We start from the raw sequence: 19,259 nt of genomic DNA, 5'->3' as shown, positions 1-19,259 counted from the left end.
TATCAAAACATCAGGAATTTTTGTTCTATCAACAACTGGGATGTTTGTGCACTCAGTCATCCCTCGTGGGTGTAGTCAGAAGCATTTTGACCATCCATGTGAATTAGTGTGCTTCTGTTGTAAATATATAATTCAATAGGACCATTCATTAGACAAAATATTCAACTAAACAGCAGCATTGCAGCCATTGAAACAACTGCTGCTAGTGTGAACTAACATTTCCAGGGAGGTTCTACTGAGAAGGTCTGGAGAGAATGCGTGTCATGATGAATAAAGACTATTATATGCTTTTAGTGTCTCCCTTTACAGTCACTGCAATGTTTTTGATGCATGAACCGCTAAAGCAGTTTTACAATGAGGAAAATCATAACACAGATCTTTATCTAGGAACACAACAACCATACCCCAACACTTCCCTATAATGCTGGGAATACCTGCATTAGTCAGGGAAAAAAAAGTATAGGCTAGCTGGTGTATTTGAAAGCTCAAACTCCATACACCTATAACTTGCATCCCAGACTTTAAAAACTGACTTTAAGAGATCTCCAACCCAAGCAGCATCCTGGTAAACCTCTTCTGCACCTTCTCCAAACTTCCACATACTTTCGTTAATGGGGTGACCAAAACTGAATTTGGCAGCCTAAGCAGAGTACTATAAAACTGCAAAACAACTTCCTGACTCTTAAACTCAATGCTTTGAATAATACAGGCAACTGTCGCATACATCTTTACCACCACGTCACCCTGTGTAGATTCTTTCAGCGAACTATGGACTTGGATCCAATGATCAGTTAAGGGTCCTGCTATTAAATGTGTACTAGAATCAGTGGTACAGCATGGAACCAGAATCTTCATCCTAACTCTTCCATGTCACTTGTGTTTCCCAGCGAGATAGTCCCATCTGCCTGCGTTCGATCCATAGCCCTCTAAACCCTTCCTATCCACATGCTCATCAGGATGGCTTATAAAAGTTGCTCATATGCCCACCTCAACCTCCATTTCTGACAGCTCATCCCAAATACAAACACCCTTTGTGCAAGGAAGCTGCCCCAGATGTCTTCGTTAAATCTCTCGCCCCAATCTTAAACCTTTGCACTCTAGTTTTTAAGCATGCCCTCACAGGAAAAAAATATATACTTTCACCTCATCCATGTCCCTCATTATCATATATACCCCTATCTGGTCATCCCTCAATATCCTAGATTCCAGGGAATAAAGTATTGGCATTGGTTAAATATCGTCACATGTACCAAGATAGCAGAAAAGCTCGTCTTGCATGCTGATCAAATCATTACATGGTGCACTGGGATAGAATGAAGTAAAATAACTATGCAGAATAAAATGTAAAAGCTACAAAAAAAAAGAGCAGTACAAGTAAGCGATAAAGTGCAAGATCATAATGAGGTAGATTCTGAAGCCAAGAGAATCTTATCATACAAGAAGTTGGTTCGGAGTCTGAAAACCAGGACAGCTGTCTTTGAACCTGATGATACATGCTTTCAGGCCTTTGTATCTTCTGCCCAATGGAAGAGGAGAGAAGACAATGTCTGGGATGGGTGAATATATTGGCTGCTTTACTGAGGCAGTGAGAAGTGCAGACAGAGTCCAGAGAGGAGGCTGCTTCCTCTGATGCACTGAGCTGTGTCCACAACTCTCTGCGGTCACATGCAGAGCAGTTGCCACACCAAGCCATTGTGCATTCAGACAGAATGCTTTCGGTGGTGTGTCCAAATACTTTTTAAGACTCAATGGGGAAATTCTTTAGCCTCCTGTGAAAAGTAGGTGAGCTTTCCTGGCAATTACATCAAAGTAATGGGATCAGGAGAGGCCACTTAGGACTTGAAGCTCTCATTCTCTCAAACTCAACACCACTGACTTAGACAGGAGCATGGTTCCCCTTTGTGAAGTCAATGACCACCTCTTTTGTTTTATTGACATTGAGGGAGTTGTTGTCATGACACCGTGTCACTAATCTTATCACCTTCCAGTACTCTAATTGATCATTATTTCAGATGCAGCCCACAAAAGTGACACTGGCAAACTTGTAGATGGAGTTAGAAAAGAATCTGACCATGCAGGTCATGCGTGTACAGGGAGCAGAGTAGGGGGCTGAGGACACAACCATGTGGAACACCAAAGTTTGCAATTATTGTGGCTTTATCCTTTGATCATCTTCTACACAACTCATATGGACAATGACCAACTGGTTTCCTTCTTCGTCATATTTTGGTGATAAATCCTACCAGCATGCATGTGCTGCAGGTAAAATTTAATGCTCTAGAACTTCCATCAAGTCCCACATCCTTCCCAAACTTGTATCTATCTTAAAACACAAAGCATGTACAACTGCAACCAAAATTGGAAAATACCAGAAAAGATCATCTAAAAGATCAATAGGTTTATTACCACCGGCATGTGTCACAAAATTTGTTAACTTAGCAGCAGCAGTTCAATGCAATACATAGTATAGAAGCAAAAATAATCATATCAATTACAGCATACATCTATTGAATAGATTAAAAATCACGCAAAAAACAGAAATAATATATATTTAAAAAGTGAGGTAGTGCTCACAGGTTCAATGCCCATTTAGGAATCAGGTGGCCGAGGGGAAGAAGCTATCCCTGAATCGCTGAGGCTTCTATACCTCCCACCTGATCGTAACAGTGAGAAAAGGGCATGCCCTGGGTGCTGGAGGCCCTTAATAATGTACACTACCTTTCTAAGACAATGCCTGTCAGAATGCTCTCTATGGTACATCTATAGAAGTCTTTGAATGTATTTGTTGACACATCAAATCTCTTCAAACTCCTAATAAAATATAGTCGCCATCTTGCCTTCTTTATAACTGCATCGATATGTTGGGTCCAGGTTAGGTCCTCAGAGATCTTGACACCCAGGAACTTGAAACTGCTCACTCTCTCCACTTCGGATCCTTCTAAGACGATTGGTTTGTGCTCCTTCGTCTTACCCTTCCTGAAGTCCACAATCAGCTCTTTCGTCTTAATGACGCTGAGTGCCAGGTTGTTGCTGCAACACCACTCCACTAGTTGGTATGTATCACTAGTTGTACACCCTCGCATCTCCATCTGAGATTCTACCAACAATGGTTGTATTATCAGCAAATTTATAGATGGTATTTGAGCTATGCCTAGCCACAGTCATGGGTATAGAGAGAAGAGCAGTGGGCTAAGCACACACTCCTGAGGTGCACCAGGGTTGGTCACCAGCGAGGAGATATTATCTGCAGTCTGCAGAGATTGTGGTCTTCCAGTTAGGTAGGCGAGAATCCAATTGTAGAGGGAGGTACAGAGGCCCAGGTTCTGCAACTTCTCAATCAGGATTGAGAGAATGATCATATTAAATGCTGAGCTACAGTTGACGAACATCCTGACATAGGTGTCTGTACTGCCCAGGTGGTTTAAGGCCATGTGAATAGCCATTGAAATTGCATCTGCTGTTGACCTATTGAGGCGATAGGCAAATTGCAATGGGTCCAGTTCCTTGCTGAAGCAGGAGTTCAGTCTAGTCATAACCAACTTCTCAAAGCATTTCATCACTGTAGAGACGAGTGCTACCGGGCGATAGTTGTTAATGCAGTTCACATTATTCTTCTTGGGCACTGGTATTAATTGCTGCCTTTTTGAAGCAAGTGGGAACTTCAGCTCTTAGCAATGAGAGGTTGAAAATGTCCTTGAATACTCCCGCCAGTTGGTTGTCACAGGTTTTTAGAGCCTTACCAGGTACTCCATTGGGACCTTCCACCTTGCAAGGGTTCACCCTCTTTAAAGCCAGTCTAACATCAGTCTCTGGGACAGAGATCACAGGGTCATCAGGTGCAGCAGGGATCTTCACAGCTGTAGTTGTGTTCTCTCTTTCAAAGCAGGCATAGAAGGTGTTGAGTTCATCTGGTAGTGAAGCATCGCTGCCATTAATGGTATTTCGTTTTGTTTTGTAGGAAATAACGTCTTGCAAACCCTGCCAGAGTTGTCATACATTCGATGTTGCCTCCAACCTCGCTCAAAATTGTCTCTTCCCCCTTGAAATAACCCTCTGCAAATCATACCTGCTTTTCTGGTACAGACCCGGGTTGCCACTGTGATACTGATGCATGTGATTTGTGGTATATGGAACTCAGGAAGAAAGAAACAAAGATAACACCTCATAATGATGGCCTTCATCAAAATGAGTAAAGGTAAGAAACTGAAATGTTTTAAACTATTGGAAGATTGAAGGGAGCAGCCAAATAAACGGAACGTGAAATAACATAGAGCAAGAGTGGTGGTGCTGGCTGAGAGAAGGTGATGATCTTGTTAATTATTCCCTTTTTGACTACAGTAGGCATGAGACAAACAAGGACAGAACAGAAAGTAAAAAAAACAACGCTGGAACAATGAGCAACACACACAAAATGCTGGAGTAACTCAGCAGGCCAGGCAGCATCTATGGAAAACAGTTGACGTTTCAGGCCGAGACCCTTCATCAGGACTCTGATCTTTGTATCTCTCACTGCTCCCCCTTCGTGATTTCAGTACCTCTCTCACTGGAACTATGAGATTCAGCTACTGGGAATCCAAAATATAAGAATGCAGGGAATAATGAGCAGGTAAAGCAATACCCAAGGATAAAGAAGCATCTAGTTAACATGCAAAGGGACATCAGAGTCCCTGTGCAGGATTCCCTAAAGGTTAATCTGCAGGTTGAGTCGGTGGTCAGGAAGGCAAATGCGATGTCAGCATTCATATTAAGAGGACTGGAAGATAAAAGCAAGGATGTAATGTTGAGGCTGTTCAAGGCACTGGTGAGGCCTCACTTGGAGTATTGTGAGCAATTTATCTAAGAAAAGATATGTAAATATTGCAGTGGGTTCAAAAAACGATTCGGGGACTGAAAGACTAATCATATGAAGAGCATTTGATAGCTCTGGGCCTGTACACACTGGGATTCAGAAGAATGAGGGGGGTATCTTATTGAAAGCTATTGAATGCCAATAGGCTGCAATAGGGTGGATGTCAAGCAGACGTTTCCTTTGGTGGGAAGCCCAAGTCCAGAGGACACAGCCTCAGAACAGAGGGATGTCCATTTAGAACAGAGATGAGGAGGAATTTCAGAGTGGTGAATCTGTGGAATTTGTTGCCACAGGCAGCTGTGGAGGGATAGTCATTGAGTATCTATAAGGCAGAGGTTGATAGATTCTTGATTAGTCAGGGCATGAAAGGATACAGCGGGAACCCTTGGTTGGCAGTGTCATAATATGATTGTATTCATACTGCAGCTTGAGAGGAAGAAGCACAACTCACATGTATCAGTATCACAATGCAATAAAGGGAATGACAGAGGAGCTTAACAGGTGGATCATAGAGTATACTGGTGCAGATGACAGCAGAGCAGATATGGCTGAAGTTTCTGGGAATTACTTCTTAAGGTGCAGGATAGATATGCCAGAGGAAGAAGTTCTCAAATAGCAGGGGTAGCCAACAGTGGCTGACAAAGGAAGTTAAGGACTGCATAAATGCCAAGGAAAGGGCATACAAGGTAGCAAAAGTGCGTGGAAGTTGGATGATTGGGAAGCTTTTAAAATCCAATAAAAGGCATCTAAAAAAGTTACAAGGGAAAAGATGAAATAAGGGCAGATTAACCAATAATGAGGATACCAAAAGTTTTTTCAGTTATATAAAGAGTAAAATGGAGGTGAGAGTTGATATTGGGTGAGGTAGTAATGGGGGGAAAAAAAAAATCAAATGGCAGATGAAGTTAATGGATACTTTGCCTCTCTCTTCACTATTGAGGACACTAACAGTGTGCCAGAGGTCCATGAGTGTCAGGGAGCAGGAGTGAGTGCCATTACTATTACAAAGAATGAGTGCAAGGCAAACTGAAAGGTCTTAAATTGGATGTCACCTGGACCAGATGGACTACATCCCAGAGCCCTGAGAGGTTATGAAGAGATAGTAGATGCATTGCTTATTCAAGAATCACTTGATTCTGGTATGGCCCCAGAGGACTGGAAGATTGCAATGTCACTCCACTCTTTAAGAAGGGAGGAAGGCAAAAAAAAAGGAAATTATAGGCCAGTTAGCCGAACCTCAGTGGTTGGGAAAGTGTTGGAGTCTATTATTGTGGATGAAGTATCGGGGTACTTGGAGACTAATGATAAGTCAAGTCAGTATAGCTTCTGTAAAGGGGAATCTTCCCTGACAAATCTGTTGGAGTTCTTTGAGGAAGTAACAAGCAGTGTGGACAAAGGAGAGGCAGAGGATGTCAGTTACTTGGATTTTCTGAAGGCATTTAATAAGGTACCACACACAAGGCTGCTTAAGAAGATAAAATCCTATGGTGTTACAGGAAAGATACTGGCATGGATAATGGAATGGCTGACAGCCAGGAGGCAGCCATTGGTAATAAAAGGGCCTTTTCTGGTTGTTTGCCAGTGACTAGTGGTGTTCCTCAGGGGTCAGTATTTGGTCCGCTACTTTTCATATTGTGTGTCAATGATTTGGATAATGGAATTGATGGTTTTGTGGCAAGGTTTGCAGATTAGACAAAGATAGGTGGTGGGGTAGGTAGTGCTCAGGAAGCAAAGAGATTGCAGCATGACTTGGACAAATTGGTATAATTGGATAAAAAGTGGCAGACAGAATACAATGTTGGGAAATGTATGATAATGCATTTTGTTAAAAGGAATATAGTGTGGACTATTACCTAAATGGGTAGAAGGTTCAAACATCAGAGGTGCAGAGGGACTTAGGAGTCCTTGTGCAAGACTACCAGAAAGTTAATTTACAGATTGAGTTTGTGGTAAAGAAAGCAAATGCAATGTTAGTATTTATTTCAAGGGGGATAGAATGTAAAAGCAAGGTGATCATGCTGAGGCTTTATAAGACACTAGCAGGCCAGACAAAGTACTGGGTCCCATATCTCAGAAAGCATGTGTTGTCATTGGAGAGCCCAGAGGGGGCTTACAAGCATTATTCCAGGAATGAAGGGGTCAAGATACGAGGGGCATTTAGCAGCTTTAGACACACTCACTGGAATTTAGATGTATGTTGTGGGAAGGGAGGTGGAAATCACGTTGAAACTACCGAATGTTGAAAGGTCTAGATAGGGTGAATGTGGAAAGGATACCTTCCTGTGGTGAAGGTATCCAGAACTGGAGGGCACAGCCTCAAAATTATGGGGCGTCCCTTTAGAACAGAGGTAAGGAGGAGTTTATTTGTAGCCAGTGTACTAGATCTGTGGAAAGCTCTGCCAATCTGTGGTGGAGTCCAAGTCTGTGCATATATTTAAGGTGGAAGCTGATCACTTCCTGATCGATCAGGGTATCAAAGGATATGGTGAGAAGGCAGGTATATGATGTTGAGTGGGATCTGGGATCTGCCATGATGGAATGGCAGAGCAGACTCGATGCGCTAAAAGGCCTAATTCTGCTCCTATATCTTATGGAGAAGGCAAGAGATTGTGGCCGAGAGGGAAATGGATCAGCTCTGATGAAATGGCATGGTACAGTCAATGGGCCAAATGGCTAATATTGCTCCTATACCTTTTGGTCTTATGATCATAGATAGTTAACAGTTCATCATAGCTTACTAGTTCTGATACATTAGGGTTGATTATTTGAACTGATAATGCTGATTATTTTAAATTCCAAAATTCTGGATTGAGATCTCGAGTGAGTCGGAAATAGGCCAAACCATCGAGGCTGATCTATTCACAAATGAGAAAATCTGCAGATGCTGGAAATCCAAGCAACACACACAAAATGCTGGAGGAACTCAACAGGCCAGGCAGCATCTATGGAAAAGAGTAAACAGTCAATGTTTTGGGCTGAGACCCTTCATCAGGAATGTGACAAAGGTTTCAGCTTGAAACATCGGTCGTTTACTTTTCCATAGATGCTGCCTGGCCTGCTGAGTTCCTACACCATTTTGTGTGTAAGGCTGATACATTTTCTCCCTCAACTCCATTCTCCTTCCTTCTCCCCATAACCTTTCATGCCCTGACTAATCAAGAACCTCTCAACTTTTGCCTTAAATATACCCAATGGGCTGGCTCCAAACCTGGTTATGGCAACAAATTTCAGATTCACCATCCCCTGGCTAAAGAAAATTCTCCTCAGTGCCATTCTAAATGGACATCCTACTATTAAGGCCATGCCTCTGGTCCTAGACTCCTTCGCAATAGGAAACATCCTCTCTATATCTATTCTATCTAGATCTTTCAACTTTCAAAATGTTTCAATGAAATAACCCCTCATTCGTCTAAATTCCAAAGAGTACAGGCCCTGCGTCTACAAACGCTCCTCATATAACCCTTTCTTCCCCAGAATTATTCTCATGAACCCCCTCTAAACCCTCACCAATGCAGATGTTTTCTTAAACAAGGCGTCCAAAACCGCTCACAATACTCCAAGTGAGGCCTCCCAGTGCCTTATAAAGCCTCAACATTGCTTTTATATTCTAGCCCTCTCGAAATTAATGCTAACATTGCATTTGCCATCTTCACCACCAATTCAACCTACAGAATGACTCCCAAGTACCTTTGCACTTCTATTTTTTAAATTTTCTGCCCCCTTAGAAAATAGTCTATCCTTTTGTTCCTTCTACCACCATGCACTGTATTCCCATCTTCCTAATCTGTCTGTCCGTCTACAGCATCACTGCTTCCTCAACACTACCTGCTCCTCCACCTACCTTTGTAGCATCTGCGACAAAGCCAACAAGTACATCATCCAAATCATTGACATACAACGTAAAAAGAAGCAATCTCAACACCGACCCCTTTGGAACACCACTAGTCACTGGAGGCCACCCAGAAAAGGCTCCCTTAATTTCCTGCCAGTCAGCCAGTGAGTCAAATGAGATGTTCTTCCTTGAACTTTCATTGGGATTCCTTGGAACAGTACAAGAACTAATTTGGTGGTGGTGGGGCAAGGGGGTGGCATAGTGAGATCAGGTTCACCTCTACAGATTGAACTGAGAACATTACAGCACAGAAATAGGACCTTTGACCCATCTAGTCTGTGCCAAACTATTATTCTGCCTAGTCCCATCAATCTGCACCCGGACTATAACTGTCCATAAACTCCCTCCGCCAAAGTACCTATCCAAATTTCCCTTAAATGTTGAAGCCAAACCTGAACCCACTTCTGCCGGCAGCTCATTCGACACTCTCATCACCCTCTGAGTGAAGAAGTTTCCCCTCATGTTCCCCTTAAACATGTCATCTTTCATCCTCAACTTATGGTTCTATTCTCATCCAGTCTCAGTGAAAAAAGTCTAGTTCCACTTATACCCCTCATAATTTTGTACAACTCTATAAAATCTCCCCTCATTCTCCTATGCTCTAGGGAACAAAGTCCTAACCTATTCAACCTTTCCCTATAACTTAGGTCCTCAAGTCACAGCAATATCCTTGTACATTTTCTCTGCACTCGTTCAATCTTATTGACATCTTCCTGTAGGTAGGTAACCAGAACTGCAAACAATACTCCAAATTAGGCCTCAACAACCTATACAACTTCAACATTTAGTATTTTGATTTATAAAGGCCAACATGCCAAAAGCTCTCTTTACGACACTATCTACTTGTGATACCACTTTCAAAGAATTATGAATCTCTTCCAAAATCCTTTTTTACTGAGTTAAGTATTGTATGTAATTAGTTTTGCTACAACAAGTGTATGGGACATTGGAAAAAAAGTTGAATTTCCCCATGGGGATGAATAAAGTATCTATCTATCTATCTACTCTCCTCAGAGCCCTACTGCTCACCATGTTGCTCTCCCAAAGTGTAACACCTCATATATCTGCATTAAATTCCACCTGCCACTCTCAGTTCTGCCACGTATTCACGCAATCTACATTCGGATTCTCCAATGCAGAGAACAGGTGGCGAGCAGTGAAAACAGCACAGTATGTTAGAAATATAGGCAGTGTTTTTCTGTTTGTGGGAAAAGGGCAAAAGGACTGCTGTATTAAGGCCTGCAGGAACAAGAGAACAAGGAGAGCACACTATCCTTGTTCAGGGTGGGGGAGGGCAGGAAAGGAAGAAGAGGGCAAAGAGGAAAACGAAATGAAAAACACAGATGAGAGCCCCAACAACTATGATGGAAGCAAACCCAAAGTTAAAAATAAAGGAAAATCTTTCAAGAACAGTGATATGAAAGCTACATCAGAACCACAGGAATTGGAGAACAGACTGAAATCATGGCATAAAGCAGATCAGAAAGATGCCACTTAGATAGTTAGGAGAGCTTTTGTTTCAAAACAGGTATTGATGCAGTATGATTGGCCCAAAAATCAAACTACTGTAAGAACTGTGTCAAAATTTCCAAATGATGGCATTTTTCTCTTGATATTAGCTGTCAAGCATATTTCTTTTATTTCAGATTTTGAGCAATCAGAGTTGCTGCTTTTCAGAACTACACCCTCTCCACTTTCCTTCATTTTCTCATCATCATCTGTTTATATTCCTCCAGAGACTAAGATTAACAAACTTTCTCCACTCACTCAGCAAGCACCACCCTCATGTTTGTCTTCCAGTCCCTTTGACTTGACATTTATCTTTGTCCTCTTCACTTCACCTTCAGTTACCTAATATCTAACATATGACTAATTGCTAATTTTTCCACATTCTCTAACTCATACAACACAGAAACAAGCCCTTGGTCTACAGATGATCGTGTACGTATTTATGCCATCCAATTTACCAGCACTTAATTCATAATGGTCTATCACTTGTCAATTAATTACTTGCCAAGATATACACTGTCCCATAATAAATGGAAGAGATTCTGCAGATGCTGGAAATCAGAAACATTAACAATACACACAAAATGCTGGGGGAACTCAGCAAGCCAGGCAGCATCTATGGAGGGGAATAAAAACTCATTGAGGCAAGATCCTTCATCAGGATTGGAAAACATGAAGAGAAGAGATGGGATAAAGCTAGAGTAAGAAAGCAAAGGGAAGAGGAGGTGCACAAAGCTGACAGGTGACAGGTGAGACCAGGTGAGGGAAAGGTGGGTGGGTAGCGAATGAAGTAAGAAGCTGGAAGTGCACAGATTGAAGAAGCAGGAATCCACTCCTCCTTCTTCCACAGACCACTGCCCTCTTCAGTCAGATACCTTGTTCTTCTGCCCTTCCATTTATGTTCAGCTGAAGAGGCATTCATTGTCACCTTTCCACATATACTGTCTAACCATGTCAGCTTTTTCACTTTCAACCTCCACTTGCTCATTTCCTGCCCTTCACATCTTTTGAGCTTGCTCTCTCAATGCAGAACATGATAACCTTGATGGTGGGGGGGTGGGGGGGGGTAAACTGATAGAACGATAGTGAAAATTCCATTAACTATATTAACCTTTGAAGTCACATAGAAAAAAACATTGTAAAACTCATTCCCAGTTGAGGTTAATTGCTGACATTACCTTCTTCCAAAGAAGCTAGTTCTTCTCTCAGAGGTTCCTGAACCAAGCCACGCACTACGTGGTGCACTGAAAGAAAAATGCACAACTCAGCAAAATATAAATTACAAACAGTCGATTCTTAATATCCCCAAAATTAAAAGCAGGATTATACCTACAAGTAGGTACAGGGGAGATGTCAGGGGTAAGTTGGTTTTTTTTAAAACGCAGAGTGGTGAGTGCACGGAATGGGCTGCCAGCAGCGGTGGTGGAGGCGGAAATGATAGGCTCTTTTAAGTGACTCCTGGATGGCTATGTGGAGCTTAGAAAAAGTAGAGGGCTATGGGTAAAGCCTAGGTAGTTCTAAGGTAGGGACATGTTTGGCACAGCTTTGTGGGCCGAAGAGCCTGTATTGTGCTGTATGTTTTCTATGTTTCTATTACCTCTAAAGGTGCAATTCTGAACTTGAAGATGGAGTTAAACAAACTGCAGGCTGCCAAGTTAGAAAATATTACAAATTAAAATGAACATAGAGGTTCAAGGTGATACCTCTTTGCACACTCCAGCCAGTTAGCTGGCACAGGTTTTCAGTGCCCTGTCAGGTAGGCCATCTGGGCCTTCTGCCTTCAGAGGGTTCACCCTCATGAAAGCGGGTCTGACGTCGGCTAAAGTCAGGGATTTGAACAGCTGTAGTTTCAAAGCATGCATAAAAGGCGTTTAGCTCACCACAGTCATTCATGATGTTGAGGGGTGGGGGGGGGGGGCAGATTAGTGGTGATCAGCCCTATTGCTTGATACCTTACACCTACAGACACCTGTGGCCACATTCAGATGGAGACATTCTACAATACAGGTGTCCCCCGCTTTTCGAACGTTCACTGTACGTCAACTCGCTGTTACAAAAGACCTACATTAGTTACCTGTTTTCGCTAACAGAAGGTGTTTTCACTGTTACGAAAAAAGGCAGCGCGCGCCGAGCAGCCGAGTTCCTCCCCCGGAACTGCATTCTAGCCGGCATTGCTTCAACACGTGCCTGTTAGCATCTGTGCTTTATGTCGACTTATTTTGTGCATCCGTTAGCAAGATGAGTTCTAAGGTATTGGAAAAGCCTAAAAGAGCGCGTAAGGGTGTTACACTTAGCATAAAACTAGACGTACTAAAGAGTTTCGATCATGGAGAACAAGTTAAGGATATAGTGAGTTTGGGTAAGGATTTATGGAAGTTGACGAAGATGATGTTGAAGAGGTTTTGACATCACATGACCAAGAATTGACAGATGAAGAGCTGATGAAGAGGAAAGGATAACAATTGAAGTCGAGTGCAGTAGCGAACGGCCCAAAGTGAAGACGTCCAGGAACTGAACGTGAAGCAATTGCGTGAGATTTTCTCTGCGATTGACAACGCTGCAATGATTGCAGAAAAGTATGACTTTAATTTTGAAAGGGTACGTAGGTTTAGGGCAGGTTTGCAGGATGGTTTGAGTGCTTACAAAGAACTGTATGATAGAAAAATGCATGAGGCTAAGCAGGCAAGCATACTGTCATTTTTCAAGCCTTCCACATCAGCCGACAAAACTCGACCTTCAACATTGAGGCAGGCAGACATAGAAGGTGACCTGCCTGCCCTGATGGAAACAGATGACGATGAAATGACACCCCAGTGTCCCACCACCCCAACCTCCGATGAGTCAGCCTAACACCATCATCAGTGTCCTCATTGTCTTCCCAATTCCAGTAAGTGAAACTACACTGGGCGTACATTATTTCTACTTTATATAGGCTGTGTATTTTTGTGTTATTCGGTAGCTTCATAGCTTAAAGGTTACTGGAAAGAGTGCTTCTGCCGGGAGCGCTTGTGTGAAATTTTCGCTGCGGTGGACAGTGCTGCAATAATTGCAGAAAAGTATTCCTACTTTATATAGGCTGTGTATTTACCAGATCATTCCTGCTTTTACCACATGTTACTGTTATTTTAGGTTTTGTGTGTTATTTGGCATGATTTGGTGGTTATTTTTTGGGTCTGCGAACGCTCACAAATTTTCCCCATATAAATAAATGGTAACTGCTTCTTCACTTTACGACATTCCGGCTTACGAACCGTTTCATAGGAATGCTCTACCTTCGAATAGCGGGGGAAACCTGTACTCTAGAATCACTCCACTTTGTGTTTCTACCCAGTGCTGCAAAACATGCAGAGACTAGCAACAGAATTTCCACAATACATCTGAGATAAATAAATGCAAGGGTCAGCTTTTATCTATATGCTTGGCCTTTCTTGAACTATCAAATATCATTAACTCCACCCTCCTCAATGTTACCCGTCTGCTAAAATCTCCATCTTAACATCAGCTTCATGGCAAACAGGCCAAGCCAATGACATCAGTGCAGACTACCCAACTTGAGACACCTAGATAACCAAAACTATGCCACCAAGAACTTCAAAACTAATTAAAGTTTTTTTGAACTTACCTTTGAGGTGTAGCAAATCCATATCTGTTAGCTTCACTAGTTCTGTTCTGATTCATTTTAGGCACTCACCTGAAAAATGAGCAATCACTCTGTTACAGACTAATAAATATCATGCAAAAACAGCTAGAGAAATTATGCGGAGAAGGACATAGCAGATACTCTTGACTCACATTGCAACACCTGCAAAGATGTTAGGAATGTGCTAGTAAGTAGAGAAAAATAAGGTTGACTTGGAGATCTTAGAAAGTGAGGTCCTACTTCAGCTTAAATGATTGAAAGCTCATAAATCTCCAAGGCAAGACAACATATATCCAAGGGTACTTGGAGGTCTGTGATTATATACAAAAACCCCTAATATGTATTTTTCAAAAACCACTGAAGACTGGTGAAATCTCAGAGGACTGGAAATGGGCTAACACTGTCCCAGTATACAAGAAGGGAGACCACACCGACCCGAAGGGTCTCGGCCCGAAATGTCAACAGCGCTTCTCCCTATAGATGCTGCCTGGCCTGCTGTGTTCTACCAGCATTTTGTGTGTGTTGCTGTTATTATAAGCTGCAGATTTCCTCGTGTTTGATAATAACAGCTTTCCTTTCCCCTCCGTCCTCCTTTCCCTCCTCCCCCCTTTGCTCTCTCCTTCTCCTGCCCTCTATTCTCACCCCACCCCTCTGTCCTACCCCTGCCTACCACCTCCCCTCAGATCTACATCATCCCACCCCTCCCCTTCTGTCCTTCCCCCACCCCGATCCCCTCCATCCTCCCCCTCCTCCCAGTCACCCCCCCACCTGCGTCCGGTCTCCTCCCGTCCCCGTCCGCTCCCAATCACCCCCACACCCTCTGCCCCCCCATACCCCTATCCCAATCACCCCCACACCCCCCAGTCCGCCCGGTCCTCTCCCAATCACCCCCACACCCTCTGCCCCCCCCCATACCCCTATCCCAATCACCCCCACACCCCCCCGGTCCGCCCCGTCCACCGACCGTTTCTCCGCTGAACTCGGTCCCGCGTTTTCACTGAACGTTTGAAATTGGGCGCTACAATGACGTCATCGACGCGCTGCGGTCACGTGAGCTGCAGTCGCCAAGAAAGCCGGAAGTTGATGATTTACGCAACACCCGCTGCTGAAGTGTTGGAAAAAGTCGAATCGATGTTCCTGCAGCATTTTGCCATTGCCGGCATCTGCGGATTTTCTCACAAACACGCTGCAGTGAGATGTGTGTGTTGCTCGGAAGTTGAAGCTCAAACTCCGGTGATTGTATCTGTGAGGAGGGCCGGTCTCACCCTAGGGGAGCTGTACACCTTCTGTAGATTTCCATTGCTTTCTAGTTCCTGAAGCACCTGTGGGAGTTGCTCAGCAGGGATTATAATGTCTCTGAAGATGAATCTTGCCAGGGAAATCCTTCAGATTTCACATCCAGCAAGCTTACAGCTCGAGTGTTCTAGTTCTACTCAATAAGATCGTGTTCTTATGAAAGAAACGAGTGCAAAATGATGCTCCAGCTGTAAAGACAAACAAGGCTACCTGATATTTTTGGCATATTTAGTCTCTGCCTTCACTGGAAAAGACACGCAGGAACTTTATTTTAGATTTAACCATGCGTCATCCACCCCACACTCTGTCAAAGTCGAGTTTATTGTGTACAGAAACTCGTGTGCACAGATGCAATTAAAAACTTGCGGCAACATTGGTTAACAACATTCACGAAAAAAAATGTACACAACTTTATACCTAATCTGAGTTACAGAACACAGGAAATAGGAGTAGGAATAGCCTATCTGGCCAATTAATAAAATCATGGCTGATCTGGCTGTGAATTCAGGTTCGCCCTACCTGCCTTTTCCCAGACTATGCAAAAATCTACCTAACTGTCTCTTAAATATAAGACATAGGAGCAGAATTAGGCCATTCAGCCCATCGAGTCTGCTCCACCATTTCATCATAGCTGATCTCGAATCCCACTCAACCCAATAAACCTGCCTTCTCACCATCTCCTTTGATGCCTTGACTGATATATTTAATTGGAGAGCCGCTACTGCTTCCCAGGCAGAAAATTTCACAGATTCATTCCTCAGGGAAAAGAATGTTCTCCTCACATCCATTCTAATGCTGTTCCCTTCAAACTTGAGGCTATGATCCTTCATTCTAGTGTCACTCACCAGTGGAAACAACTTTCTTACCTCTATATTATCTACCCCTTTCATAATCTTATATATTTCTATAAGATTCCCCTCATTCTTCTGAACTTCTGCAACTATAGTCCCAGGTGGTTCAATCTCTTCTCATTGGTTAACCCCCTCATCTCTGGAATCAACATGGTGAATCTCCTCTGCACTGACTTTAATGCCAGTATATCTTTCCTTAAGTAAGCAGACTAGAACTGTACACAGTACTCCAGATGAGGCCTCACCAGTAACCTCCAGAGTTGCAGCATAACCTCCCTGTTCTTAAATTCAATCCCTCCAGCAATGAAGGGTGACAGTATGCAGATAGATTGGATAAATCAGGTTGGCACTGGATTCCAGGAGGGGGGATTTCTAGAGTGCTGATGAGATGGCTTTTTAGAGCAATTCATAGTTGACCCCACTATGCAGTCAGTTATTCTAGACTGGGTGTTATGCAATGAACCAGAATTGATTAAGGTAAAAAGAACCCTTCGGGGCAAGTAATCGTAATATAATCTAATTCACCTTGAAATTTGACAAGGAGAAGCTAAAGTGATTGGGGTTACAGTGGAGTAAAGGGAATTACAGAGGCATGAGGGAGGAGTTGGCCAGAATTGATTGGAAAAGAACACTGGCAGGGATGACGGCAGAGCAGCGATGGCTGGAACATCTGGAAGCAATTTGGAATGCACAGGATATATACATCCCAAAGAGGAAGAAGTATTCCAAAGGAAAGATGACACAGCAATGGCTAACAAGAGAAATCAAAGCCAACATAAAAGTCAAAGAGAGGGCATATAATAGAACGACAATTAGTGGGAAGTTAGAGGATTGGAAGGCTTTAAAAAACCAACAGAAGGCAATCAAAAAAGCCATTAAGAAGGTTAAGATGGAATACGAAAGTAAGCTAGCCAATAATATTAAAGAGGATACCAAAAGTTTCTTCAGATTCAAAAGCATAAAAGAGAGGCAAGAGTGGATATCAGACTGCTGGAAAAGGATGTTGGAGAGGTAGTAATGGGGGACAAGGACATGGCGGATGAAATGGATAAGCATTTTGCTTCAGTCCTGAAGTGTGTGAAGTTGCCATAACCAGACAGAAGATTCTTGAGAAACTGAAAGGTCTGAAGGTAGGTAAAGTCACCTGCACCAGATGGTGTATACCCCAGGGTTCTTAAAGAAGTGGCTGAAGAGATCATGGAGGCATTTCCAGAATCACTAGATTCTGGAATGATTCTGAAAGACTGGAAAATCAAAAATGTCATTCCACTCTTCAAGAAGCTAGAGAGGCAGAAGGAAGGAAACTATAGGCCAGTTAGTCTGACCTCAGTGGTTGGGAAGATGTTGGTGTCAATTATTAAAGGTAAGGTCTCAGGGTACTTGGAGGCACCTGATGAAATAGGCCGTAGTTAGCCTCAAGGGAAAATCTTGGCTGACAAATCTGTTGGAATTCTTTGAAGAAATAGCCAGCAGGATAGACAAAGGAGAATCAATTGTGCACTTGGACTTTCAGAAGGCCTTTGACAAGGTGCTTAACAAGCTACGAGCCTATGGTATTACAGGAAATATTCTAGCATGGATAAAGCAGTTCCTGATTGGCAGGAGGTAAAGAGTGGCAATAAATCAACCCTTTGCTGGCCGCCTGCCGGTGACTAGTGGTGTTCCACAGTGGTCTGCGTTGGGACCATTTCTTTTTATGTGATATGTCAACTATTTGGATAATGGAATTGATGGCTTTGTTGCAAAGTTTGCAGATGATATGAAGATAGGTGGAGGACAGGTAGTTTTGAGGAAGTAGAGAGGCTACAGGACTTAGACCGATTAGGAGAATAGCAAAGAAATGGCAGATGGAATGCAGTTTCGGGAAGCGTATGGTCATGCACTGTGGTAGAAGAAATGAAAGGGTTGACTATTTTCTAAATGGAGAGAATATCAAAAAAACTGAGGTGCAAAGGGACTCGGGAGTCCTTGTGCAGGATTCTCTGAAGGTTAATTTGCAGGTTGAGTCTGTGGTGAGGAAGACAAATGCAGCGTCAGCTTTCATTTCAAGAGGACTAGAATGCAAAAGCAAGGATGTAATGTTGAGACTTTATAAAACACTGATGAGGCCTCACTTGGAGTATTGTGAGCAGTTTTGGGCCCCGTATCTGAGAAAAGAAGTGCTGGAACTAGAGAGGATTCAACTGAGATTCATCAAAATGATTCCAAAATTGAATCAGCCTCTCCAGACTCTGGATTGGGGATTGCCAAACGTTATGTGGATTTTCTGGTGTAGTCTGTTTTGTCATGTGCTTTTGTGATAACATTCTGGAGGAACGTTGTCTCATTTTTTAACTGCATTGCATTTGTGGTTTCTAAATGACAATAAACTGAATCTGAATGGCTTGTCATATGAAGAGTGTTTGATGGCTGTGGGCCCGTGTTCACTAGAATTCAATAGAATGAGGGGTGACCTCATTGAAACCTATCAAATGGTGAAAGCTCTTGATAGGTCAGATGAGGAGAGGATGTTTACTATCATGGGAGAATCTAAGACCAGAGGACGCAGTCTCAGACTAAACGGATGTCCTTTTAGAACAGAGATGAAGAGGAATTTATTTGGCCAGGAAGTGGTGAGTCTGTGGAATCCTTTGTCAAAGGCAGCTGTGGAGGTTTTTTTTAATATGTATTTAATCAGAGATGTATAGAGATCTTGATGGGTCAGGGCATGAAGGGGTATGGGGAGAAGGCAGGGGTTCAGGGCTGACAGATAAATTAGATCAGCCATAATGAAATAGTGGAACAGACTTGATGGGCCAAATAGCCTAATTCTACTCCTATATGGTCTTAATTCTCATCAGGAGGCCCAACTCTTCTCAACTTCCAAACACCCAAAAATATTTATACACTCAGCACTGATCTCCTGGTCCTCCATATCCTTTTCCTTGCTGAATACTGATGAAAAGTACCTATTAAGTACCTCACTCACTTTCTCTGCATCCAAGCAAATGTTTCCCCCATATCCTTGAGTGGTCCCATCCTCTCCCTTGTTATCATTTTACTTTTGAGGTATGTGTAATCCTTAATCCTACTTGCCAAGGATATTTCATGGTCTCTCCTGGCCTTCCTAATTCCCTTCTTTAGTTCTTTTCGGGCTTCGTTATACTCATGTGCTATATTTGATCTTGACTTCCGAAGCTTTACATACTTTTCTTTTTTCTTCATGACTAAATTAATCACCCC

The 19,259-nt window shown here is 42.8% G+C and overlaps 1 protein-coding gene across 1 annotated transcript in view; it reads right to left on the bottom strand.

The window, feature by feature from the left end:
- The window catches only part of ndc80 (NDC80 kinetochore complex component), a 120,376-nt gene extending 105,455 nt beyond the window's left edge, over positions 1-14,921 (bottom strand). Inside the window, exons 1-3 of the mRNA XM_073053023.1 lie at positions 14,855-14,921; positions 13,873-13,941; positions 11,429-11,494 (exon numbers count right to left, since the gene is read on the bottom strand). Of these exons, the coding sequence (XP_072909124.1) occupies positions 11,429-11,494; positions 13,873-13,928 (122 nt within the window). The 5' untranslated portion in view covers positions 13,929-13,941; positions 14,855-14,921. The remainder of the gene's footprint in view (positions 1-11,428; positions 11,495-13,872; positions 13,942-14,854) is intronic.
- Between the last annotated feature and the right edge of the window lie 4,338 nt (positions 14,922-19,259).

This window comes from Hemitrygon akajei, chromosome 1 (assembly GCF_048418815.1).
Source record: "Hemitrygon akajei chromosome 1, sHemAka1.3, whole genome shotgun sequence".
Classification (NCBI taxonomy): Eukaryota; Metazoa; Chordata; class Chondrichthyes; order Myliobatiformes; family Dasyatidae; genus Hemitrygon; species Hemitrygon akajei.
This window is presented reverse-complemented; position numbering and strand designations above follow the sequence as displayed.